General features: G+C 45.1%; 1 protein-coding gene across 3 annotated transcripts in view; it reads right to left on the bottom strand.

The window, feature by feature from the left end:
- Positions 1–27,086, bottom strand: part of limd2 (LIM domain containing 2) — a 50,969-nt gene that overhangs the window by 4,832 nt on the left and 19,051 nt on the right. For all 3 annotated transcript variants that reach the window (XM_078529847.1, XM_078529848.1, XM_078529849.1), the window contains exon 2: positions 15,296–15,386. In XM_078529847.1, the coding sequence (XP_078385973.1) occupies positions 15,296–15,298 (3 nt within the window). In that variant the 5' untranslated portion in view covers positions 15,299–15,386. The remainder of the gene's footprint in view (positions 1–15,295; positions 15,387–27,086) is intronic.

The raw sequence follows: 27,086 nt of genomic DNA, 5'->3' as shown, positions 1-27,086 counted from the left end.
CTGCATTGTATGCTTTTTCTTTAGCTTTTATGCTGTCCTTGACTTCCCTTGTCAGCCATGGTTGCCTCGTCCTCCCTTTAGTATGCTTCTTCCTCCTAGGGATGAATTTTTGCTGTCTCTCCCAAATTACTCCCAGAAATTCCTGCCATTGCTGTTCCACTGTCTTTCCTGCTAGGCTCATCTCCCAGTCAATTCTGCCCAGCTCCTCCCTCATGCCTCTGTAGTTGCCTTTATTCAACTGTAATACTGTTACATCTGATTCCAGCTTTTTCCTCTCAAATTGCAGGGTAAATTCTATCATATTATGGTCACTTCCTCCTAAGGGTTCCTTCACCTTAAGCTCCCTTATCAAATCTGCCTCATTACACATCACTAAATCTAGAACTGCCTGTTCCCTAGTGGGCTCCACCACAAGCTGCTCCAAAAAGCCATCTCGTAGACATTCCACAAATTCCTTTTCTTGGGATCCACTACACTGATTTCCCAGTCTACCTGCATATTGAAATCCCCCATGATCGCTGTAACCTTGCCTTTCTTATATGCCTTTTCTATCTCCTGGTGTATCTTGTGCCCCACATCCCGACTACTGTTCGGAGGCCTGTACATAACTCCCATTATGGTTTTTTTACCTTTGCGGTTCCTCAACTCTACCCACACAGATTCTACATTATCTGACCCTATGTCATTTCTTGCTTTCGATTTAATTTCATTTCTTACTAACAAGCAACCCCACCCCCTCTGCCAACCTGCCTATCTTTTCGATAAGATGTATATCCTTGGATATTTAGCTCTCAGTCCTGATCCCCTTGCAGCCATGTCTCTGTGATGCCCACCACATCATACCTGCCAATTTCAGTCTGCGCCACAAGCTCATTTACCTTATTTTGTATATAACGTGCATTCAGATACAACACCTTCAGTCCTGTATTTCCAGTCCCCTTTCTCATTGTCGTCCCTTTATCTGATGTGCTTGAAGTTAGATTCCTAGCCCTTTTCAAACACTCTGTCCTATTTTGTGTTCTGGAGACTTTAATAGCCTCTCCTGGGCTCTCCTTTCTTTTCAGTTTTTTCATAATTTTCCATGAAGTTTAATCCACCCCCGCCACACACTAACCTGCTGCTTTGTTTCCCATTAGTCACACTTTTTGGAGCTTTACCCTTCCCCTCCCCCCCACTTTCTACTTTAAAGTCCTGTTGACCACCCTATTTACCCTTTTCGCTAGAACATTGGTCCCAGATCGGTTCAGGTGGAGACCATCCCAATGGTACAGATCCCTCCTGTTCCAATACTGATGCCAGTGCCCCACGAAATGGAACCCCTCTTTCCTGCACCACTCCTTTAGCCATGTGTTTACTTCCCTTATTCTCGCATCCCTATGACAATTTGCACGTGGCTTGGGTAGTAATCCGGAGATTATAACCCTTGAGGACCTGTTCTTTAATTTAGTTCCTAGTTCCTGATAATCCCCAAACAGGTCCTCTTTCCTAGTCTTACCTATGTTATTTGTCCCGACGTGGACCACAACAACTGGATCCTCCCCCTCCCTCTCCAATATCCTTTCAAGCCGGTCAGAGATTTCCCTCACCCTGGCACTGGGCAGGCAACATACCATGCGGGACTCTCGATCCTGCTTACAAAGGATGCTACCAATTCCCCTAATTATAGAATCCCCTACAACTACCACTTGTCTTTTACTCCCCCCTCTTGAGTGGCCTCCTGTGCCATGGTGCCGTGGTCAGCTGGCTCATCCTCCCTACAGCCCTGTTCCTCATCCACACAGGGAGCAAGTACCTCGTACCTGTTGGACAAGGTCAAGAGCTGAGGCTTCTCTGTTCCTGAACACAGGATCCCTCTACCTGCCTCAGTTGCAGTCACATCCTGCTGACCCTGACCACTGACTGAACTTGAGGTACTTAATCTACATGGTTTGACCGCCTCCTGAAACAAAGTGTCCAGGTAACTCTCCCCCTCCCGGATGTGCCGCAGCGTCCGGAGCTCGGACTCCAGCTCATCAATTCTGAGCCGGAGTTCTTCCAACAACCAACACTTGCTGCAGATGAACCGCTGGTGTAGGTACATCCACAGTGCTGCTAGGGAGTTCCAGGATTTTGACCCAGCGACAGTGAAGGAATGGCAATACGTTTCCAAGTCAGGATAGCGAGTGACTTGGAGGGGAACTTCCTGGTGGTGGCGTTCCCATCTATCTGCCGCTCTTGTCCTTCTAGATGGTAGTAGTCGTGGGTTTGGAAGGTGCTGTCTAAGGAGCCTCGGTGAATTCCTGAAGTGCATCTTGTAGATGGTACACACTGCTGCTACTGTGCATTGGTGGTGGAGGGAGTGAATGTGGAGCTGGTGCCAATCAATCGGATTTCTTTATACTGGATGGTGTCAAGCTTCTTGAGTATTGTGGGAGCTGCACTCATCCAGGCAAGTGGGAAGCATTCCATCACACTCCTGACTTGTGCCTTGTAGATGGTGGACAGGCTTTGGGGAGTCAGGAGGTGATTTACTCGTCACAGGATTCCTAGCCTCTGACCCACTCTTGTAGCCACAGTATTTATATGGCTAGTCCAGTTCAGTTTCTGGTCAATGGTAACCCCCCCCCCCCCCCCCCCCCCCCCAGGATGTTGATAATGGGGGATTCAGTGATGGTAATGCCATTGAATGTTAAGGTTCAATGGTTAGATTCTCTCTTGTTGCAGATGTTCATTGCCTGGCACTTGAGCAGCACGAATGTTACTTGCCACTTGTCAGCCCAAGCCTGGATATTGTCCAGATCTTGCTGCATTTGGACACAAACTGCCTCAGTATCTGAGGAGTCACGAATGGTGCTGAACATTGTTCGCTGATGATTGCACAATCCCCACTTCTGAACTTATGATGGAGGGAAGGTCATTGTTGAAGCAGCTGCAGATGGTTGGGCTGAGGACACTACCCTGAGGAACTCCTGCGGTGATGTCCTGGAGCTGAGATGACTGACCTCCAACAACCACAACCATCTTTTTTTGTGCTAGGTGTCATGACTCACTGGGGTAGTGTGCTGCAATATCAAGCCCCACTGTTCCCTGAGCCGCGACAAAGGTGAAAAGTTTGATCAAACCACCTAATTGTTTACCTTAGGTTAACAGAACATGAGTACCAGATCAATAATCTTAATAAGTAAATAACTGTTTATTGAACAAATTGTCTTTAACCAGCTCTCTAAAAGAGCTGAACTCCCAAGGTGAGGAATCTTACACACACAGGAGAGAGATTTTAGGTCTTTTTCCTTTCAGGCTAGGACCTATTCTGCTGCACTGCTCTCACATAAACCCTGGTCACCTGGTCAGGAGCCAATTAAAATGTTGCCAGGCAGTTCCCCATTAGACCAGACTCATCCTCAGCACCATCCTGTCTTTCATGGCACACTCTGTTCCAGGACATGTCTTTCAACTGTAGCCATTGTAATTTTAGCCCACAGTCCAACAGAAATAAAAAGATATGTTCTTTACATAGGTATGACTCCAACCAGTGGAGTTTTCCCCCCGATTCCCATTGACTCCAGTTTTGTTAGGGCTCCTTGATGCCACACTCGGTCAAATGCGGCCTTGATGACAAGGGCAGTCACTCTCATCTCACCTCGGGAGTTCGGCTCTCTCGTCCATGTTTGAAGCAAGGCTGTAATGAGGCCAGCAGCTGAGTGGCCCTGGCAGAACCCAAACTGGGCTCAGCGAGCAGGTTATTGCTAAGCAAGTGCCACTTGATAGCACTGATGACGACCTCTTCTATTACTTTACTGATGATCCAGAGTGGACAGATGGGGTGGTAATTGGCCGGGTTGGATTTGTCCAGCTTTTTGTGTACAGCATATACATGGGCAATTTTCCACATAGCCAGTAGATGCCTGTGTTGTAGCTGTACTGTAACAGCTTTATTAGGGGCGCAGCAAGTTCTGGAGCACAAGTCTTCAGTGTTATTGCCGGAATATTGTCAAGGCCCATAGCCTTTGCAGTATCCAGCACCTTCAGCCATTTCTTGATATCACGTGGAGTGAATCAAAGTGGCTGAAGACTGGCATCTGTGATGCTGGGGACCTCCGGAGGAGGCTAATTTGGATCATCCACTTGGCGCTTCTGGCTAAAGATTGTAACAAATGCTTTAGCCTTATCTTTTGCACTGACATGCTGGGCAACCCCATCATAGAGGATGGGGATATTTGTGGAGCCTCCTCTTCCAGTGAGTTGTTTAATTGTCCATCACCATTCACGACTGGATGTGGAAGGACTGCAGAGCTTAGATCTGATCCATTGGTTGTGGGATTGCTTAGCTTTGTCTATCACTTGCTGCTTTTGCTGTTTGGCACGCAAGCAGTCCTGTTTTATAGCTTCACCAGGTTGGCACATCATTTTCTAGGTATGCTTGGTGCTGCTCCTGGCATGCCGTCCTGCAGTCATTATTGAACTGGGTTGATCCCCTGGCTTGATGGTAATGGTAGAGTGGGGGATATGCCGGGCCATGAGGCTGAAGATTGTGGTTGAGTACAATTTTGCTGCTGCTGATGGCTCACAGTGCCTCATGGATGTCCAGTCTTGAGTTGCTAGATCCGTTCAAAATCTATCCCATTTAGCACAGTGGTAGTGCCACACAACACAATGTAGGGTATCCTCAGTGTGAAGGTGGGACTTCGTCTCCACAATGATTGTGCAGTGGTCACTCCTACTGATACAATCATGGACAGATGTACCTGTGGCAGGCAAGTTGATGAGGATGAGGTCAAGTATGTTTTTCCCTCGTTGGTTCCCTCACCACCTGCCGCTGGCCCAATCTAGCAGCTATGTCCTTTCGGACTCGGCCAGCTCAGCCAGTAGTGGTGCTTCCAAGCCACTCTTAGTGATGGACATTGAAGTCCCCCACCCAGAGTACATTCTGTGCCCTTGCCACCCTCAGTGCTTCCTCCAAGTGGTGTTCAACATGGAGGAGCACTGATTCATCAGTTGAGGGAGGGCGGTACATGGGAATCAGCAGAAGGTTTCCTTGCCCATGTTTGACCTGTTACGATGACTTTCCTCCAGAACCTCTGCTCCATCAGTTCTAGATGGAGGGGCAGGCTAGTCTCCAATTGTCAACTTCCAACAAAAGTGTGGATAGAGGAATTAAATTTGCTCCATGCTGGTAGAAGAAGTGTGAAGATACCCTAGGATGGCTTCAATTTGTAACACAAAACTATTCAGTGAACATCAGCTAAAACTCAGCTGGAACCAAACTGCTGTCCACGTCCATCTGTCAGTATTTAAGTATTTCACACTTGGGTGATATTTTGGGAATGGAGTGAATGTTACGTACATCGAAGCGAGGAATCACCAAGACAATTCTAACAACTTCATAAAAAAGCATCATGAAGGAACAGTCTGTCCACCAGAAGAGGGCAGCCATCCAACATTCTTTCCTGCCAGCGAACATCGAATCATATGCTGCATTTCACCTTATGAGGGCAGCATTGGTGTGAAGAGATTACTAGAGTGATACCAATGATGAAGGATTTTAGTTATATAGAGAGATTGGAGAAGCTGGGGTTGTTTTCCTTAAAGCAGAGAAGGTTAAGAGGAGATGTGATTGCTTCTGATCCAGTAAATTAGAACAAACTGCCTCCAGTGTCGGAAGGGTCAGTAACCAGAGGACGCAAATTTAAGGTGATTGGCAAAATGACTTTTTCTTTTACACAAGTTTTTGTGACTAGGAATGCACTGCCTGAAAGGATGGTAGCAGCAGATTCAATAGCAAATTTCAAAGGAGCTTTGGATAAATACTTAAGTGCAAAAAAAAAATGCAGGGCAAAGAGGAAAGAGCAGGAGAGTGAGACTAGTTGGATAGCAGAGAGCCAACACAGACACAATGGGCTGAAAGGACTCCTTCTGTGCTATATCATTCTATTATTTTAAGTACTTTGGCTTCACAGTGATGCAGTGTAAATGTAGATTAAATCTAGGATGAAGGCTCAACAAAGCAGAAAATCCCTAATCAAGAATGCCTGAACTTGAATATGCTTTTGTCAGTTTGGACTCTGACCACTGATGTACACTTTGTTGGTGTCAACATAAAGCTGGAAGTGCTTTGCACCTAATCCTGTAGTGTAATCGACCCATAGAATCATACCCCAGGAACAGTTGATTAGCTGCTGTCACTTTGGCAGAAATCTTGTTTACACACTTGTTCACTAAAATTACAGTGGCTGATTGGGCATTTGCTCGGGGTCTCCCAATGATAGATCATAACAGCACAGAAACTGGCTGATTAGTCTGCACTGGCATTTTTCTCCACAAAAGCCCCCTGGTCTAATCCAACTCTCCCGCTGATACCTTTAATATTGCTCATTGTCAAGCAACTATCTGATTCTCTTTTAACAGCATGTGCTTCTGTAACAGCATTCAGCTGCGAATTCCACATTCGATCCACCCTCTATGTAAATAAATCTTTTTTCATGTCCCCTGTAACTTTCCTCTCATTACCACTTTCCAGCAAGTAGAAAGAACCATTTTGTCATTTCTAGTTGTCCCACACATAAATCAAAATTCAACGTTTTTTAAAAAGTTTTTTCTGACTATTTTTGCACCTTCCCTTAGTTTTCTCTCTATTGGTGATCTATGGGGACAAGGTCAGAATCTCAGCAGCCGGCATTCATCATTGGGGTGAAGCCACTGGGATCACCATGCAGTGGGAAGCAGCCTGTGTTTCCTGGCCTGTATGTATAGTATTCCCCACCTAAGCCATGTCAGTGTGCTGAGTGGAAACCTGCTATTCTCCTGGGTTGCCCTTCAATATTTCCAGCTGGTCACTTATAAGGCAGCAACAGCTGGCAGCAGACAGTTTGCCTATCCTGATGTCCAAGGACGGTGCGTATGGCTGAGAGGAATGAGGAGCATGAACAGGAAATAGTTCCCACAGCTTACAATGGGCACACTGGTGTTCATGCTATTTGTTCATTATAAGGAGTGGACAGTAAAACCGCATCTTTGCAAATGGTCAACAAGGCACAGAGCCTTGGAATTGATTGCCAGTGATTGCCCATGATAAGCACAGACAGTGTAAATGGTGGGAACTGTAAGTTTAATTTAAAAAAACAATTGGCTCAGTGTGCTGAGTATCTGCAACACAACATAATTAATCAGTCACTAACCACAAGAGACTATTTAGCAGGCTGTGTCCTATCCCCTTGGTTTGTTATGTTAATGTAGCATGCAGAATTTTCTTTTGCTGATAAGCCCATCAGATGTTTCTATTTTCTCCCCTTCCCTATTTTTCCTGACACGTGCATCGACAATGGCCGAGATAGTCACTGAGTGGGCAGCATGTTCTGGCGCTTGGTCAATGTCACCTTGAGCCATCTACCAGCCTCTTGGTAATGAATGCCTGGTCCTCATCTCCTGACTGACGCATGACATTTCCCTGGGGATTATTTGCCCTTTTGCTTTCCCTCAGGAATTTTCTGCACTACCAAAGTCACAACGACTTTCTTATTAAAGGTGTCACTACTAATTGAAATATTGGATTCCCATTTACTCTCCAGCAACATTGGCCTGCAGTCCTGTGTGCTCTGTGTAGAGCGGTAAACTAATCTATTTCCTTATTAATTTCCTTGAGGATTGGAGACTGCATCCCACCAATTCTAAAGATTCGCAACCCTCTGAATGAAGAAGTTTCCCCTCATCTCAGTCCTAAAAGATCAAACCCAATGTTCTAGATTTCCCAGCCAGGACAAACAACCTTTCAGTGTCGACCCTGTTAAGCTCCTTCAAAATCATATATTTTCAATGAGATCATCTTCAGAGAGTATACGCAGCTTCTCATTATAGGACAACCCTCTTATCCCAGGAACCAATCCAATGAACCTTCACCGTACCAACTCCAATGCAAGTATATCCTTCCTTAAAATGGAGATCAAAATTGCACACAGTTCTCCAGGTGAGGTCTCATCAAAGTCCTTTACTATTGCAGAAGACTTCCTTTTTCTTGTATCTTCGTGTCCCTTAGGAAAGGAAATCTGCCATCCTTAACTAGTCTGGCCTACAATGTGGTTGAATCTTAACTGCCCTCTGAAATGGCCTAGCAAGGCACTCAGTTGTATAAACTGCTACAGAAAAGTTGTAAATGAATAAAACTGAATGAACCACCTGACCTCGACCTAGGCACCAGAAACATCCTGCCCAGTCGACCCTGCAAAGTCCTCCTCACGATCGTCTGGGAACTTGTGTCAAAATTGGGAGAGCTGTCTCACAGACTAGTCAAACAACAGTCTGATATCATTATACTCACCGGATCATACCTTGCAAACAATGTCAATTACTCCTCCATCAGCATTCAAAGTGTGCCCTGTCCCACTGGCAGGAAAGTTCCAGCAGAGGTGGAAGTAGAATGGTATAGTCAGGAGGGAGTTGTCCTGGGAGTCCTCAACATTGACTCCAAACCCTGTAAAATCTCATGGCATCAGGCCAAACATGTGCAAGGAAACCAGATCATTGCTTACAGCCCTCCCTCAGCTGATGAATCAGTACTCCTCCACATTGAACACCATTTGGAAGAAGCATTGAGGGCATGAAGGGCATAGAATGGGTTCTGGGAGGGGGGTTTCAATGTCCATCACCAAAAGTGGCTCTGTAGCACCACTACTGACTGAGTTGGCCAAGTCCTGAAGGTCATACGTGCCAGTCTGGGATTGAGGGAACCAACAAATGGGAAAAACCTACTTAACCTCATCCTCACCAATCTATCTGTCACTGATAAATCTATCCATGACAGTATTGGTAGGAGTGATCATCGCACAGTCCTTGTGGAGACAAAATCCCATCTTTACACTGACAATACTGTCCATTGTGTTGTGTGGCACTACCACCATGTTAAATGGGATAGATCATGAAAGGTTGAGTAGCTCAAAACTGGGCAACCATGAGGTGCTGTGGGCCATCAGCAGCAGCAGAACTGTATACAACCACAATCTATAACCTCATGGCCCGGCATATCCCCCACTCTACCATTACCATCAAGCCAGGGGAACAACTCTGAAGAGTGCAGGAGGGCATGCCAGGAGCAGCACCAGGCATACCTAAAATGAGGTGTCAACCTGGTGAAATTACAACAAGGACTACTTGCATGCCAAACAGCAGACGCAGCAAGTGATAGACAGAGCTAAGCGATCTCACGACAAATGGATCAGATCTAAGCTCTGCAGTCCTGCCACATCAAGTCATAAATGGTGGTGGACAATTAAACAACTCACTGGAGGAGAAGGCTCCACAAATATCCCCATTCTCAATGATGGGGGTGCCCAGCACGTCAGTGCAAAAGACAAGGCTGAAGCATTTGCAACCATTTTCAGTCAGAAGTGTGAAGTGGATGATCCACCTCGGCCTCCTCCCGAGGTCCCCAGCATCACAGATGCCAGTCGTTATCCAATTTAATTCACTCGCGTGATATCAAAAAATGGCTGACGACACTGGCTATGGGCCCTGACAACACTCTGGCAGTAATACTGAAGACTTGTGCTCCAGAACTAGTCACACCCCTAGCCAAGCTGTTCCAGTACAGCTACAACACTGACATCTACCCGTCAATGTGGAAAATTGTCAAGATATGTCCTGTCCACAAAAAGCAGGGCAAATCCAACCCAGCCAATTACCACCCCATCAGTCTACTGTCGATCATCAGCAAAATGATAGGAGGTGCTGCGACAGTGCTTTCAAGTGATACTGATGATAACCTTTTTGTAAAGCCATGTCTAATCACACTATGATTTTCTAAGTGTATTATTAAGACTTCTTTAATAATAGATTCCAGCATCTTCCCAATGACTGATGTCAGGTTAACTGACCTGTAGAACTTTGTTTTCTCTCTCCCTCCTCTCTTAAACAACAGTGTTATATTTACTAATTTCCAATTTGCTGGGACCATTCCAGAATCTAGGGAATTTTGGAAAATCATAACCAGCAGGTCAATTCTCTCTGCAGCTACCTCTTTTAGAACCCGAGATGTAGATCATCAGGTCCTGGGGATTTGTTGCATTTTACTTCCTTAAGTTTCTCTAATACTTTTTCTCTGCCGATACCTCATCACTATCACTAGCCCCTTGTATACACTCTATTTCTGGTATGTAATTTGCGTCTTCTACTGTGAAGACAGACACAAAATATTTGTTCAATGTCTCTGCCATTTCCTCATTCCCCAAGATAATTTCTCTTGTCTCTGCCTCCAAGGTAACAATGTTTACTGCAGGTACTTTCCTATCACTTCATGTTTGATTCCTATACCTGCCTGTCTCACAGTCATATTCTCCTATCCCTGACCACCAACCGACTCTAAGTACTACCTAAGCTAAGGGGTGTCACTGCCTCCTGGAACAAGGTAACACTTTCCCCTCCCTGATACCCCACAGTGTCAGAGACTCTGCCTCCAGTTCAACTACTCTGATCCAAATTTGCTCAAGCTGAAGATAATTGCCACATATATGGTTATCTGGGATTGCAACGTTTTTCCACAAACTCCCACATGTTGCAGTTACGGCATACCACCAGCACTGCCAAGTCTGTCTACCCTTATTTATTTATTTGATAAGTTAACTAGTTATTAGTAAGGCAAAAGCAAGTTACAGTTTCTTAGCTTAAGGTAAATTGAAAAGAATGAAATGCAACACTTCCTTCCCCCTCTGCACCGAATTCCCACAAGCACGAAATTACCAACTTTAGCACTCGGTTTATTAAGCATTCTTTGGGTGGGTGCAAGCTGAGAGCAGGGTCCCTGGGTGGGTGCAAGCTGAGAGCAGGGTCCCTGGGTGGGTTCAAGCTGAGAGCAGGGTCCCTGGGTGGGTGCAAGCTGAGAGCAGGGTCCCTGGGTGGGTTCAAGCTGAGGGCAGGGTCTTTGGCTGGGTGCGATCCAAGGGCAGGGTCCCCAGGTGGGTGCAAGCAGCGGGCAGGGTCCTTGGCTGGTTGCGATCTGAGTGCAAGGTCCCTAGGTTTGTAACAGAAGTAGATATGCAAGCTTTGCCACACTTCCAAAAATAGCAAAAATGTTTTCACTCTTTGAAATAGTTTTCACATATTTTTCACTTTCTACTTCCTGTTCTATGTAAAAATGCTTTTATAGTAAGTTCAGAGCTTTTAGCCAGTTTCTTCTGAAGGCAGCTTTCTATATTGTTGCCTGCACCCATTTTCGGAGAATATTTTGTGCTGTTAGCAATATACTTCAGTGACTTCAAAGAAGTCAAAGATGAGGCCCTGAGGAGGAGCCCCCAGAGTTTGAGAATGTGTAAGGTGGGAGGAGGATTTAAGTTTGGCTAACATTAAGATAGGATGTTGGTGACTAAGGTTTAAAAAAAGTTAAGTGTGGAGTGGAATTAGAAAATAAATAATTCAAAGGGACATGTTCATGTCACCAGTGCTGCCAAAAGATCTGCAATAGTCAGAAATATACAAAATCGAAGAAAAAAATTAAAATGCAAATGTTAACAGAAAATGGTGGGGGTTGGCAGTTTTTCAAAGGTTAGTTGAAGAAAGGAGTAAAACCAAAGTAGGAGTATGATGGAAGTAAAGTGAATACAGCTGGAAGGAAACACAGTCTCATTTTCACCAAATAAAGTGGAATCTTTTCTGTGATTGACCAAACCTGTAGTGGAAATGGCTGGCTGGCCCAAGTTCCCACCCCATCGCAGCATCTAAATAGTCGACAATGCACAAAATCTAGCCAACAGCTCCAACTTAAAGGGATTGGGCCCTTAAAGGGTTAAATTATGATGACGGGTCACAAATCTTGAGTTTAGATGGTTAATGGGTGATCTAACGCAGGTATTTATAAAATGATAAAGAGATATGACAAGGCAGATAGAGGGAAACTGTTTCCATTTTTGGAGAAATTTAGAACAAGAGGGACTGTCGGCATATACATGATGAGCCAAGTGGCTTCTTTCTGTGCTGTAAATTTTCTATGATTTCTATGACCTTATAATTAGAGCTAGGCCATTTAGTTGCAAAATTAGGAAACCTTTTTGACAGAGAGAATAATGGAAAATCTGGGATTCATTTTCCCTTCCTTCCCTGCCCAACAGATATGTGAGGGGACTAAGACCTCACCCCGTATATTTTTATAAAATAGATATTGATATCCTCATGGCTATTTCTAAAATTTAAAAACTTGGCAAAGACCTTTTAAAATGGCTGAATCTATGTCAGTCTATGAACCCTGAACAAAAGAGCCTATCTGGCAGTTTCGAAGAAACTTACACCTCATTATCTCTGAAGAGACACGAACGACACATTGAATTTTGTCTCTGAAGCCCAAAAAGAGAACTATGCAAAGGCCACCTGCATTTCATAAGCCAGGCTGAGCAACCAGAGTCTATTTGTTTGCTAGGACAAAGGACCCTGCAACCTTCTTTTCAATTCTTAATAGGTGAGACAATTAACCGCCTCAGGCACCCAAACAAGGGATACACATGTGATGGAACCAGTTATACTGCCTTGCAGTACTGCAATCTCAGTCTGCCATTTTACCATCTACAAGCAGCCTCACAGAAAAGGAGCTCTGTCCGGAATGAATACCTGACCCGATCTACACTGTTTCTGCTGGAACTTCTTTATCATCGCCTACAAGACCGATTCATTTCTGCATGCCTATCCCATCATGTGAAGTCAACTCCACTGGGCAAAGTAAATAATACAGCATCAGTTTTAGGCCTGTCAACCTCCATGAAGGAATACCTCATTGGACTTTAATTCTGGACTCTGGACCCACGTGAAATGACAATTCTCTTCTCTGTGGTCTTTGCCCTGTAAATTTTTCTTTTCTCTATCCCTCTTTGACTGTATGAGTGCTCAGGGGGCTATGTGGTGACACCCCTCCTGCGTTTTGAGTGTGTGCAAATAAACAAACCCTTTGAGTTCATCCTATCATGAGTTTGCTATGGGGTTATTTATAGAAATTGGATCACACCAAAATCAAGGGTTGGGAAATATGCCACCGCTTATAAAGACGGAAATAAATCAAACATCTTTCTGTTTATGGACAGGTGGTGAGAGGGGAAATCAGAGCTGTTTAAATTAATCCCCTTCACTCCATAACAGAAATGATAGGGATTCAATTCAAATTTTCAAGATCTGCGGTTTTTTTGTTAGGCAAGGGTATCAAGGGATATGGAACAAAGACAGGTAAATAGAGTTAAGATACAGATCAGCCAGGATCTCCCAGAGTTGCAGAACAGGCTTGGGGGGCTGAATGGCCTAGCATTACTCTTATGTTCCTGAGTAGGGGTACATTGTTTCAATCTTGATAAAGCTTCAAAAATGAATTTAAGTACTTTGTAATGGCTGGAGGAAGAAATGCCTGCCAAAAAATAAGTGAAAGCAGAGATCTTGGAGGTTTCCATTCATTTAAAGTAACAGTTTTGGCGTAGCTGGCAACGTTCTTGTCTGAGTCAGATTGTTGAAGCCCCACTATGGACTTTATCTAGGCTAAATTCTCCGCAGCACTGAGGGAGTTCTGCATTGTCGGAGTTTCGATTTTTTTGTGCAACGTCCTGTTTCTCTGTTCAGGTGAATGTGGAAGATCCCATGGCACATTTCAAAAAGGAACAGCAGATTTCTCCCTGGTGAACATTCTACACCCCAACAAAACATATGATCTTGTTATTTTTCTCAACACTGTTTGAGGGACTTTGCAAAGTTTAAATTGGCAGCCACATTCACCAGCTTCAGAACAGTGCCTCATTGACAGTGAAGTGCCCCAGGACATCCAGAAGATATGAAAGATACGATAGAAAAGATTTCCATTCTGCCACAGCACTGAAATGCCCCAAACTGCAGTCATAAATTATACCCTCTGTTACCGTGACCATGTGCACTATTCCTCCTTGATCTCTCAGCAATCTTTGATATAGTTAACTATACCAACCTTCTGTAAGGCTTTTTCACTGCTATCCAGTCCAGCGGGATTGCGTTTGCTTACTTTCATTCTTACCAACCGTATAGGCACTTTACAGCCCTCCGGGCTGAATATTGAATTCAACAACTTTAGATCTTAAACTCCCCCTCCCCCCATCCCCACCCCGTTTCTTTCCCCCCCCCCGCTTTTTTTTTCAATAATTTATATAGATTCTTCTTTCCCCACCTATTTCCATTATTTTTAAATCTAAAACTAAAACCTTTAGTCTTTCCACCCCACCCCCACTAGAGCTGTACTTTGAATATCCTGTCTTCCATTCTTAATTAGCACTTTTCTCAGACAAATACCACCACCTTCAACACCTCTTTGACCCTTTTGTCTGTGACATCTTTTGATTATCTGCTCATCTCCACAATCACCACACCACACCCTCAATGTGTCTCTTCCCCCCACCCCCCACCCACCTTAAACCAGTTTATATTTCTCCCTTCTTCTAACTATGCTCCAGTTCTGCCGAAGGGCCATGAAGGCTCGAAACGTTAACTGATTTCTTCTCCGCCGATGCTGCCAGACCTGCTGAGTTTTTCCAGGTAATTCTGTTTTTGTATAAAGTCCATACCCTCACCACCAATTCTATTTCCCTCCCAGCCAGTATCTCCAGACTTTGTATAACATCCTATTCAAGCCTGACCTGAACCATCAACTCCATACACGTTCCATCACATTCACCTCCAAACAGTGCTCAGCTACTACCTTTGTCAACTCCAGATGTGACTATTCCAATGCTTGTCCGACAAGTCTCCCATCTTTCACATTCTCTAAACTTCACCTGATCCAAATTTCTTGCTACCCATCCTGCACCAGGTCCCCACTCTCCTGTTATCTTTGACCTGTATTGCTTAGCAATCCGCCAATGCCTCCTCATTTCAAATTCCCATTCCTTCTCCACGTTTGAAATTTCCTCCAGCTCCAGCCCGAACTCTCTATTCCTCCGACTTTTGTCTCTTCCCCAACCTTTCTCAACCACTAGCAGTGGTGCCTTCAGAAACCTAGGCCCTATGCTCTGGAATTTCCTTCCTAAAACCCTTTCAACTCTGCCTCCCACTCCTCTTTTAAGGCCCTCTCTATCAGAGGGTCACATCCACACACCCCCCACCCAGCTCACCCCTGGTAACCAGGGATAGGCAGACACTCACACCCTAGCCATGGAGGGACAGACACCCAAATCTGTTTCCTAACCGGAAAGGGACACATACCCACACCCTAACCATGGAGAACACACACACAGCCCACCTAACTGGGCACGCACACACACTAATCAGGCATGGGCACACACTCACACCCACTCTCTAACCGGCAGGGAACAGACACTTGCTCCCCACGAGGGATACATACCATGTTTTTGTCTTGTCCTGAGAAACAGTTGAGGTAAAAATCTGATATCTTTGTGTGGAGTTGAGTTTTCCTAATAATGGCCTCTCTGCATCTGCAACAGAAGTAATAAATCAGATTATAGACTGGAAGCCAGTTACTGTAGATAAAGAGTGAACAGGAATCACAAAGTTGGTTTAACACACCATACCCAATGATTGCCTGTACTAATTGTCAAAAATGCAACAACCCAATAGCATTAGGCCTTTGCCAGAAGCCTGTTTACTCACTCCAACCTTTAGCTTTTTAGTGTTTTATAAATCGGGAAGTGCTGATCCAGCTAACTAACAGTGACAGGATGTCATAATTTAACTTAGTACCCTTGGCCAGGTTCCTGCTCCTGCTCACTATCTGGTAAACTCTACTAGAATGAACAGATGGGAATGTTGGGTCAAGAGCAGCTACAATGGACGTGGACGGTGAACTAGTGGTAATGTCACTGGACTAATAATCCAAAGGCCCAGGCTAATGTCCTGACACTGGTTCAAATCCTACCAGAGTGAAATTTTTAACTCAATTGATTTTTTTAAAAAAATATGGAATTGAAAGCTAGTCTCAGTAATGGTGCCACGAAAAGATCATTGATTGTCGTAAACTCAGTTGTACCACACAGCCACAAAAAAGGAACAAAACCAGATGGACCACTTGGCATTGACTTCTGCACTGTAAACAATGGCACAGCCTGCCTAATCAACCATGCAAATTCCTCCTTCCTAACATCTGGGGGCTTGTGCCAAAATTGGGAGAGCTGTCCCATGGACTAATCAAGCAACAGTCTAATATAGTCAAACTCACCCAATCACACCTTACAATGTCCCAGACATCACAACCACCCTCCCTTGGAATGTCCTGTATCAACAGCTGGACAGACACACCAGAGATGACAGCACAGTGGTATACACTAGGGACAGAATTCCCCTGGGAGTTCTCAACATTGCCTCTGGACCCATGAAGTCTCATGGCATCAGGTAAAACATGGGCAAGGAAACCTCCTGCAATTGATGAATCAATACTCCTCCATGCTGAACATAACTTGGAGGAAGTACAGAGTGTGGCAAGGGCACAGAATGTACTCTGAATGGGGGAATTTAATGTCCATCACTAAAAGTGGCTCAGTAGCACCACTACTGACCAACTGGCCGAGTCCTGAAGGACATATCTACCAGACTGGGCCTGTGGCAAACGGTGAGGGAACCAACAAGTCGTTGTGAAGATGAAGTCCCATCTTCACAATGAGGATACCCTCCATCATGTTGTGTGGCACTAACCCCCTGTGCTAAATGGGATAGGTTCAAAAGGGATTCTGGGGCCTCAACTATTTACAATCTTACGAAGGGACCGAATGTATAGTTGCTAAACTTGATGACACAAAGATAGGTAGGAAATTAAGTTATGAAGAAGACATAAGGGGTCTGTAAATAGGTTAGGTGGTTGGGCAAAAAATTGGCAGGTGGAGTATAATGTGGGAAAATGTGAACTTGTCCATTTTGGCAGGAAGAATAGAAAAGCAACTTATTATCTAAATGGAGAGAAACTGCAGAGCTCTTAGGTACAGAGAGATGTGGGTGTCCTGGTACATGAACCTACAAAAAGTTAGCATGTAGGTTCAGCAAGTGGTTAGGAAGGCAAATGGAACATTCATTGCAAGGGGAATGGAATATAAAAGTAGGGAAGTTTTGCTACAGCTGTACAGGGCGTTGGTGAGATGACATCTGGAGTACTGTGTACAGTTTTAGTCTCCTTATTTATGAAAGGATATAATTGCATTAGAAGCAGTTTAGAGAAGGTTCACTTGACTGATTCCTGGGTTGAGGGGGTTATCCTATGAGGAAAGGCTGGACAGGCTGGGCCTGAGCCATTGGAGTTTAGAAGAATGAGAGATGATCTTATTGATATATGTAAGATCCTGAGGGGATTTGACAGGGTGAATGCTGAAAGGATGTTTCCCCTTGTGGGAGAGGCTAGAACTAGGGGACACAGTTTAAAAATAAGGGGTGAAGGTAATAAGGAGTAAAAATATGGGAGATGAGGAGAAATGTTTTCTCTCAGAGGGTCGTGAATCTTTGGATCTCCTCCCCAGGGAGCGGTGGAGGCAGGGTCATTGAATACCTCTAAGGCAGAGGTAGATAGATTCTTGACTGACAAGGGAATCAAAGCTTATCAGGGATAGGCAGGGTAGTGGCATTGCAGCTACAATATGATCAGGCTCGAAGGATCGAAAGGCCTACTCCTGCTCCTAATTCGTATGTTCGTATGTTAGATCTAGCAACTGTAAACAGGGCATCCATATGGTGTGGTGGGCCATCAACAGCAGCAGAACAGCATATCCCTCATTCTACCATTACCATCAAACGGGATCAACCCTGGTTTAATGAAGAGTGCTGGAGGGCATGCCAGGAGCAGCATGCATACTTAAAGGCATAACTAAAAAATGATGTGTCAACCTGGCGAAGCTAGAACACAGAACTACTTGCATGCCAAACAGCAAAAGCAGCATGCGACAGATTGAGCTACGCGATCCCACAATTAATGGATCAGAGGCTGAGAATCCTGTGGTGAGTAACTCACCTCCCAACTCCCCAAAGCCTGTCCACCATCTACAAGGCACAAGTCAGGAGTGTGATGGAATACTCCTCACTTGTCTGTTTGAGTGCAGCTCCCACAACACTTAAGAAGCTCAACGCCATCCAGGACGAAGCAGCTCGCTTGATCTGCACCCCATCCACCAACTTAAACATTCACTCCCTCGACCACCAACACACTATGTGTACTACATACAAGATGCACTGCAGCAAGTCATCAATGTTCTTTCGACAGCACCTTTCAAACCTGTAACCTCAATCACTGTTATGGGATCCAAGTCCTGGAACTTCCTCCCTAACAGCACTGTTGGTGTCCCTGGATCATGTGGACTGCAGCAGATCAAGAAGGCAGCTCACCACCACCTTCTCAAGGGCAATTAGAGATAGGCAATAAATGTCGAGCTAACCAGCGATGCCTAGATCCCATGGACGAATTGAAAAAAACACCCCTCGCATCTTCACAAAATGCTAACGTGCTGTGCAGAGAGAAACAGAATTTCAGGTCGGTGACCTGTCATCAGAACATCATCAACCTGCTTATTTCTTTCACAACTGATGTTGCTTTACCTGCTGAGTATTTCCAGCATTTTTTGATTTTATTTCAGATTTACAGCATCTGCAGTATTTTACTTGTGTGTTAACCCACTGCATCCTGTTCTTTCTATAAATATTAATACATTTGCCATTTTTGTGGTGGCTAAAAGACAGCAGTGACGATGAGAGGGTCAGCGTTGAGTTCAATCCTCCCCACATGCATAAGTCACCAAGTTGCAAGGAGGAGCAAGCACCCTGAACTCTCATTTCCTTCCTCACTCTGGTACACTGGTTTCAATTTAGCACATTTACCGTCAACCTGGCCAACTAGCTAACTCAGCACAGGCCAGGGAATGACCCTTAGAGCTTTCTGCTCTGTGTGGGTCAGTACCAAATGAGCTCTTGTTAGTATTTTCCAATTCTCTTTTATCATTGAGCTGTTCAGAATTTAGAGTGAGCATTTCGCATTCTGGAAAGGGAGGTCAGCACTGCATGGGTTAAATAGCATTGGGTTGAGGGTATTCTATCTTGCTGTGAAACAGGACAAAAGATACCAAGTGCCAAGGAAGTCACAGCCTCAGTGAGCCCTTAGAAACAGGCCCGACTCTTCAAACACAGCCTGTTTATGTTTCTGTATGGTAAGTGGCTTAGGGTTGAAAACATCCAAACAGGCACGTCCTAAATTGTATTTCCAGTGCCTGTTGTGAATGATGGGATAGTTTGAATCTGTGGGCTCAGATCCTGTGGGAATCAGGCTGCCTGTGCAGAAACTCTGCTCACTTGGTAGCCAGCACTCTGTGTATGCGTGTATGTGTGTGTGAGAGAGAGAGAGGGAGATAGAGGCAAAGAAAAATGAGGTTTTGCACCCCTTCCCCACCCCCCCAATCTCAGCCTCAAATACTGTTCCCACTGCCCGTGAAGAAACAGGCCACAAACATGCCACCTCGAATAAAATAAATCAGCATTCCACTCAGTGCTCCAAGGCTCGATCCTTAAATAAATACAGCTGAGCTCTATAACAGGCTGGGAAATGTTATGGTTAGATCAGGATTCCTGCATAATGGACAGATGGGAATGTTCCATTAGAACTGTATGTTATTAGAATCAGATCCATACCAGCTATATGCTTTAATGTGATGAAGCTTTACAGCTGATGGCATGTTTGATTCATGGTCAGGGATCCAATACGCTCTGCATCATTTCCAAATTTCAACTTCCATGTTGTCGCTGTGAATTTCAGGGACAGTCAGCAACACAGGTGTCTGAAAGAATAGCATCGAATAGGCTGAACTTCACCCTCAATTCAGGCCTATTTGAGGGGGAATGAAGTGTTCTGGCCACCATGGGTACATCTTCAACCTGCTGCTGTACTGACAATACGGGCAGAATTTTGCTCTTGGATGGCGGGCGGGCCCCGCCGGCTCGGTGGCGAGCGGGCAGCCGACCCCCGCCACTGAAACGGGGCCCGCTGCCATTTTAAGTGGGGGGGCCAATTAAGGCCCACCCAGTGGCATCCCTGATGGGAAGCGCTATGCGCTTCCTGTGCGGGAGGGTGGGGGAGGGATTCCCCAGCTGTCAAAGTGCGCTGTTTTGCGCATGTGCGGGAAAGAGCGCACTTCTCCGAGGCAAAGTCTTGTCTCAGGGAGAATACTGACAGCGGAAAAAACTCTAAAAATAGAAAAGTTTAAAAATTATTAACATGTCTCCCTTATGTGACAATGTCACACGAGATGGGACATGTTAATAAAGAACACGTAAACTTCATTAATTTTGTACAAAATGGTCATGAAACTTCATCCCGCCAGTGGATGAAGTTTCATCAATAATCAGAAGCCCGCTGGGGCTCCTGGCCTGCCCGCCAGCCTTAAGGTTGGCCGGGCAGGTCTTTAAGCACTTTAACTAGCCTGTCAATGGCCTCAATTGGCCATTGACAGGTCGGCGGGCGGACAGCTGATTTCGCTGTCCACCCGCCTTCCTAAAAATTTAAATGGACCGGGGTAAAGTCGGGGATTGCTCCCGGCATCATCCCATGTCATTTTCTCCTTGGCGAGTGGGCCCCGCCCCCAAATCGCTGAGGGGAAAATCCTGGCCTATGGATTGCAGGCACAGCCAGTTTGGGAGATTGAGGAGGCTGGGCCTGTATTCTCTAAAGTTTAGAAGAATGAGAGATGATCTCATTGAAGCATACAAAATTTTAAGGGGCTTGCCAGATGCAGTAAGGATGTTATACCTGCCTGGAGCGCGGGGCCTAAAACCATGGGGCACAGCCTCAGAATAAGGGGTAAACCATTCTAGGACTGAGTTGAGGAGGAATTTCTTCACTCAGAGAGTGATGAGTCTTTGGAATTATTTACCCCAGAGGGCAGTGGAGGCTCAGTCGTTGAGTATGTTCAAGACTGAGATCGATGGATTTCTAGACATTAGAGATATCAAGGAATGTGGGGCTAGTGCAGGAAAATGGTGTTGAGGTAGAAAATCCACCATGATCTAATTGAATGGTGGAGCAGGCTCGAGGGGCTGAATGACCTACTCCTGCTCCTATTTCCTATGTTCCTATGATGTAAAAATCAGGTGGTATCTATAACAGGTACATTAAAAATCCTGTGTCACAAGATTGTAACTGCTTTCAAGAACACATTTATGATGTTGCTGCATATAATGGTCAGATCAACGTAATGTAAACAAATCAAAGAATCTTACCCTACTGGAACAGACCATTTGGCCCATTGTGCTCTTTAGACTAGCTAGCCACTTAGACCCCCACCCCTGCTTTTTTTATCTATACAGCTGCATCCTGTGCGGTCCTCCTACATATGCTTTTAAATGTTATAGTCTAATCACTGAAAGTGCACCTGTTTATTTTATTAACACTAATATTTAATAAGTACGTGTCAGCATCCCTGGCAAATAAACCGAGGTGTAAAAGCTCAAGTCTCAGTGACCCTGTGGTGAGAAGAAGCAGAAGTTGTCCAGTTTGTGACAGAGTCCAGAATCCTCAGAATGAATTTCTGCTTTGCTGACATGAAGTAAAATCTGTCTTTTACAGCATTTGGGGAGAGAGATAAGTCAGTGAGGAACTTGCAATGATTGTCACTGATTTTGCTATTGTTCCATCTGACTATCAGTGCAGGACACAGGGAGACAGTGACAAGGAGAGATGCCCCACTGCTTCTCCGAGGATGCGGTGCTGTATTTCAATGGTGAGCTGGCATAAATTGAAACATCCTGAAAGACTCATCAGACTGGCAGGAGGATAAGCATCAGGAGGCCTCAGGACTCTGGTTGCTGATTGAAACAACATGATATCAGTGTGGGAGTGCAGTGGCTGTGGTACTGGATGATAAACCCAGGGCTGAAACCCCATGACCACAAGTTGTGAAATGATGCAAGTCCATGTAAGTCCATTTGTGGATTGGCAAGAATTTTTAAAAAAGTGACCAAGATGTCTGGGTTCACTATAATGTTCTTCAGAGGAGGGAGCTCATCACCACTCTCCAGTCAAGTCTACATGTGACTCCAGCCTACACGTAATTAGGGATCGACACCCAAAGAGTAAATTAAAAACGATTGGTTACTAGCCAACTCAAAGTAGCGTTCAATCAAATACCATCACAGCTTCTAAACATCCAGCAATGGTCTCCTGTAGATAATGATCAAGATGATCATAAGCTGCTTTGTTCACATCTGTCGCTGGCTGAGCCTTTTGATGAATGTTGCACCAGTTTACAAAGAAAATTTGAAAAAAAGATTTGTATTTACACAGCACCTTTCATGATCTTAAGAAATCTCAAAATGCTTATACAGCCAATGAAGTAGTTCTGAAGTTTGGACACTGTTGTAATAGAGGAACACAGCAGTCACTTTGCACACAGCCAAGTCTCCCAAATAGCAATGAGATAAATGACCTGATAATCTGTCTTGAATGATGTTGGTTGATAAATATTAGCCAGGCCACCAGGGAGAACACCCCATTCTTCTTCAAAATAGTGCCGCTGAATCTTTTAGTTCACCTGAGAGATAGATGGGGCCTTAGCTTAACATATAATAATAACTGATAGCATAAAAGCATTTAAGGGAAAGCTGGATAGCTAGATGAGGAGAAAGGAATAGAAGGATCTGATGATAGGGCTAGATTGACAGGGGTAGGAGGAGGCTCATGTAGACCATAAACGCTGGGCTGAATAGTTGGGCTGAATGACCTGTTCCTTTGATGTAAGCTCAATTGTAAAATAACTCCTCCGACAATGCAGCACTCCATCAGTACCTCTCTGAAGTGTCAGCCTAGAGTTTGTTTTTAAGTTTCTAGATTAGGATTGAACCCATAAACTTCTGTCTCAGAGGCAGGAGTCCTACCAATTCAGCTTTGGGTAACCAGACGTCCTGGTTTTTCAGTAAATGTCCCGTGTCCCAACAGTTTTCTCCAAATTGTTCCAATTCTCCACTTTTGACTTTTCCCTTTCATGAACCATATCAGAGATTGCTGTAAACACTTCGCCCTTCCTTTCGCACAACATCAGCAACTCTTCACTACCTCCCCCAAGGCCCCTCCCCTTTACCCCACCCTTTGCATTCCAATTACTATCTACAAAAACAAATAAAACACTCTTGTTCTGCACTGCACCCTGGGAATAGAAAATCTGCCCACTCGCCAACCATCAAGTGTCTGCGCCGAGCATTCCCACATACTCAGAAATCCTTCTCACTGGCACCTAAAGTCAAGAGGGAATCAGCCTCTGGGTGACAAAGGAAGATTGACAGCGGTGTCCTTCAACCACGAGCCACACCCACACTTGTAGAATTAGTTGGCCAGCGGCACAGCACCCATCGGTAAACCACCAATCAGCGCCGAGGAAGGTGGCAGAAGTTCAGTTGAGCCATGGCAAGTTCAACCAAACTTCTCATTGAAAGATGACATGCTTTCCTGCTTGCTGCTCTGGGTTGGGTACAAACTTGAGGTATGTTCATTAGTAGTTTAAAATCCAGCTTCAGGCTGAAAACACCTATTGTGCGAAGTACTGAAAAGTTTTCATGTGTAGATTTGGCAGAGACAGGATTATAGAATCACAGAATTGTTACGATGCAGAAGGAGGCCATTCGGCCCAACATGTCTGCACCAGCTCTCCAGATGAGCATCATGACTTGGTGCCATTCTGCTGCCTTTTCCTCAGTACCCTTGCACATTGTTTCTATTCAAATAATCATCTACTGCCCTCTTGAATGTCTTGATTGAACCTGCCTCCACCACACTTCCAGGCAGTGCATTCCAGACTTGAACCACACGCTCTGTGAAAAAGCTTTTTCTCACATCACATTTGCTTCTTTTACAAATCACTTTAAATCTGTGCCCTCTTGTTCTTGATCCTTTGACTAGCAGGAACAGTTTCTCCCTATCTACACTGTGGCTTGGTATGACGCTCCCACACTTTAATGTCCTGGCAACTCTTACTAATAGGCTCACATTTGCGGAATGGCCACTTGAAGGTGACCAGCAGCCAACAATGGGTTGGTGCCTTCAGGGACTCTAACCAAAGACTCATGAACCTTACTAAATATTCATCCCCACACCAAATACTTTGTGAGTTAAACACTGGTTTCCTGGACAGAAATTACTGTGGTGGAAAAGCTTTGCTGCGGACAACCTGGAGATGTGGCCCTACCATTTTCATAAGTGTCTGCTTCAGTAAGAAGCAATCGGGCAGTATGATTTAGAAAATCACTCTTACAATTAATTTAAAGAAACCTTCTTACAAATAGGAACGTTTCATAAAGCTGTTTCAGTTGGTGTCGTAATAAGGTTGCCCACTCTGGTTGAATATATTCTGGGAGATGTCATCACATGTCTTTCATCTTCAACTACCCCTCCCCAGACTCCTGCCATTGGTTGCCCAACATGTGCATCATCACATAGCCCCACCTTCCCAAGGCTTTACAATGTGTCCCCATTTTGAAATTTGAAAATCTGGTCACCTGAACTGAACCACAACTGACACAGGAGCTGGGCACACTATCAGCGACAGTTACAGGGGAGTCTTAACACAGGAGCTAACATCTTGAGCTGTGAAGAAATAACATGTGTGGGGTGAGGGGGGCAAAGACTGGGGAGCCTGTGCCCAGAATTCCCCACGTGCTGGGTAGATTTTACAGGGTGCCGTATTCCCTGCCCCCCACTGACTGAAAAGTCAGCTGTCAGCCCACCAACCTGAAAGTCAGCTACCTCGCAGAGTTATTACACTGGGAACAGCCTTAATTGTTTCAGGGTGAGATTTCTGCCCCATCTGGGAGGAAGTCCCGCCGTAGAGAGCTGTTAGCCAATCTGATTGGCCAGCAGCTCTGTGGCCCCAGCAGCGCCAGGATCGAACGGTGGCCACCGCTGGGACTACAGGCTGTCCCAAAAAAGATGTAATGGAGCCCTAACTTCAGGGTAAGTCTTGGGTTTAGACAGGCCTGGTGGGGGGCGGGGGGCAGGATTAGAGAGGCTGGGGAAAGGGTGCCTCTGATCGGCACAGGGTACCATCCTTTCCTGCCTGACAGCAGTCCATGCAGCGAAAGCTGCTGGGCTACCTGCCTTTCCACCACCTACCCCTGCTGCATGTACAATACAATTGGCCATTAATTGGCCGCTTAAAGGTCTCAATAGGCCTCAGGGCAGGTGGACTGCCTGACGCCTTCCCCACCCATCTCAATATGGGAGACAGGTCGGGGGCAGACAAGAAAGTGGTGGGAAGGCGCCTGCTTTATTTTACGAGATCCCCCTCCCCGCCTTCAAACACACTGGCATTGGGAAAATCCAGGCCGCTGAACTTTCTATTACGAATTAGGGGAAAGCTGACAACCATTTCTCCACAATCCGCAAGGGAAAAGCAGGAGCTTGTGGCTGCTATGGAGCAGTTACAGAGCAGCAATGGCCATTGCCTGGTACTTTGTCACCCACCTCTTCAGTGTGTGGGGAGTGGTAAAGTAAAATACCACCAATCACATGATGTGACTGTTACAGACAGTATCAAGATAAAGAAGCAATTTTAGTGCAGCCCCTGCAGGAGAAACAATCGCCTGTTAGGCTGCCTGGCTAAGGTCCTGACATCTTCCCACATCTGGTCTTAACCTGATCCAGAGCAGTTTGGAGGCATTCCCAGAGGTTTTATCACATGACAATTCTAATTGTCCTGCCTTCACTCTCCCAGGATAGGTCGCACAACACATCCATCCTTGCGGCGCACAAGTTTTATTACCCAATGAATGATTTTGGCCCTTCAGTGAAAACAATATTTCTCAGCCCCCAACGTCAAAGAAATTGGGGGAAATACCCTTTTCTTTTAATATCTCGATGATTTTCCCCCCCGGGTTTGCTTGCAGCAGTGTCCAGGAGATTGAACTTGAATTCCTGGAGATTCCAGGGTAATCCTGGAGGGTTGGTAGCCCCCATGTGAGAGGGACATCAAGCAGACGACAAATTGGGCTCCAATGACATCATTAGGGCCAGTCTGCTGTTATACCCAGAGGCCTAGCAGAGAGGCCGGTGGCACTATATCATCAAAGTCAGCCTTACAAGACAGCCCGCCCAGGAAAGTTCAGGCTTCCTTCCTCTGGGCTCACCTTGATCTCCTTCCCAGTCACCTAGCCAAATTGAGGGGAACAATCCTTCAGTTATAGAGAGGAGATAGCCTCTGCAGATGAAACTTGGAAGTTAAAATCAGTGCTCAATCTAAACCCTCACCAAACAGTATAGATTAACTTCATTACATAAATGTGGAACTGTAACTCTTTAAAAATGCAATAAAAACCTAAATAACTCAAGGATTTGCATCTTATAAGCATATTAATTAGGTTTTGAGCAAATGTTTTGCAGAAAGGCTCTTAGACACCTGCACATCAAGTCAGCTGAGAATGGACTTGCTGCCAACTACCAGTTAGCAGTGGTCCCTGTACAGTGAAACTGGAACAGTTTTGTAGCAGGCCTACAGATCTCCTGTTCAAAGCATTTTACTAATCTATTTGCTGGCAAAATCATGCATTTATGTTCATCAAAAGTAAAAATCAGCCCCAAGGGCAAGTTCTGGGTATAGTATGTAATCAGTCTCCTAACACCAGCCCCAAATGCCTGAGTCATGTATACTCACTCCCAATACCAGCCTCAGGTCAAGTGGTAGGTATTGTGTGTACTCATCCCCCTGGCACCAATCCCAGGGCTTGAATAAAGATTTTAGTTACACTGCTTGCATATCATAGAATGGTTATACTGAAGGAGGCATTTTTTTTTCCTAATCCTTTCATGAATAAGGCCAACATTTGTTCCCCATCCCTAATTGCCCTTGAACTGAGTGTCCTGATAGGTCATTTCAGAGGGCAGTTAAGAGTCAACTACATTGATGTGGGTCTGGAGTCACGTGTAGACCAAACCACATAATGACAGCTGATTTCCTTCCTTAAAGGATATCAATGAACCAGATGGGTTTTTATGACAACCAATGATAGTTGTCTTACTAAAGACTAGCTTTATATTCCAGGTTTATTAATTAAATTCAAATTTCACTAGCTGCCTTGATGGGATTTGAACCCGTGTCCCTAGAGCATTGGCATTAGGATTATTAGTCCAGCGATGTTACCACTACGCAGTCATCTCCCTATCATGTCTACGCTGG

This window comes from Cetorhinus maximus, chromosome 25 (genome assembly GCF_964194155.1).
Source record: "Cetorhinus maximus chromosome 25, sCetMax3.hap1.1, whole genome shotgun sequence".
In the NCBI taxonomy this organism is placed as follows: domain Eukaryota; kingdom Metazoa; phylum Chordata; class Chondrichthyes; order Lamniformes; family Cetorhinidae; genus Cetorhinus; species Cetorhinus maximus.
This window is presented reverse-complemented; position numbering and strand designations above follow the sequence as displayed.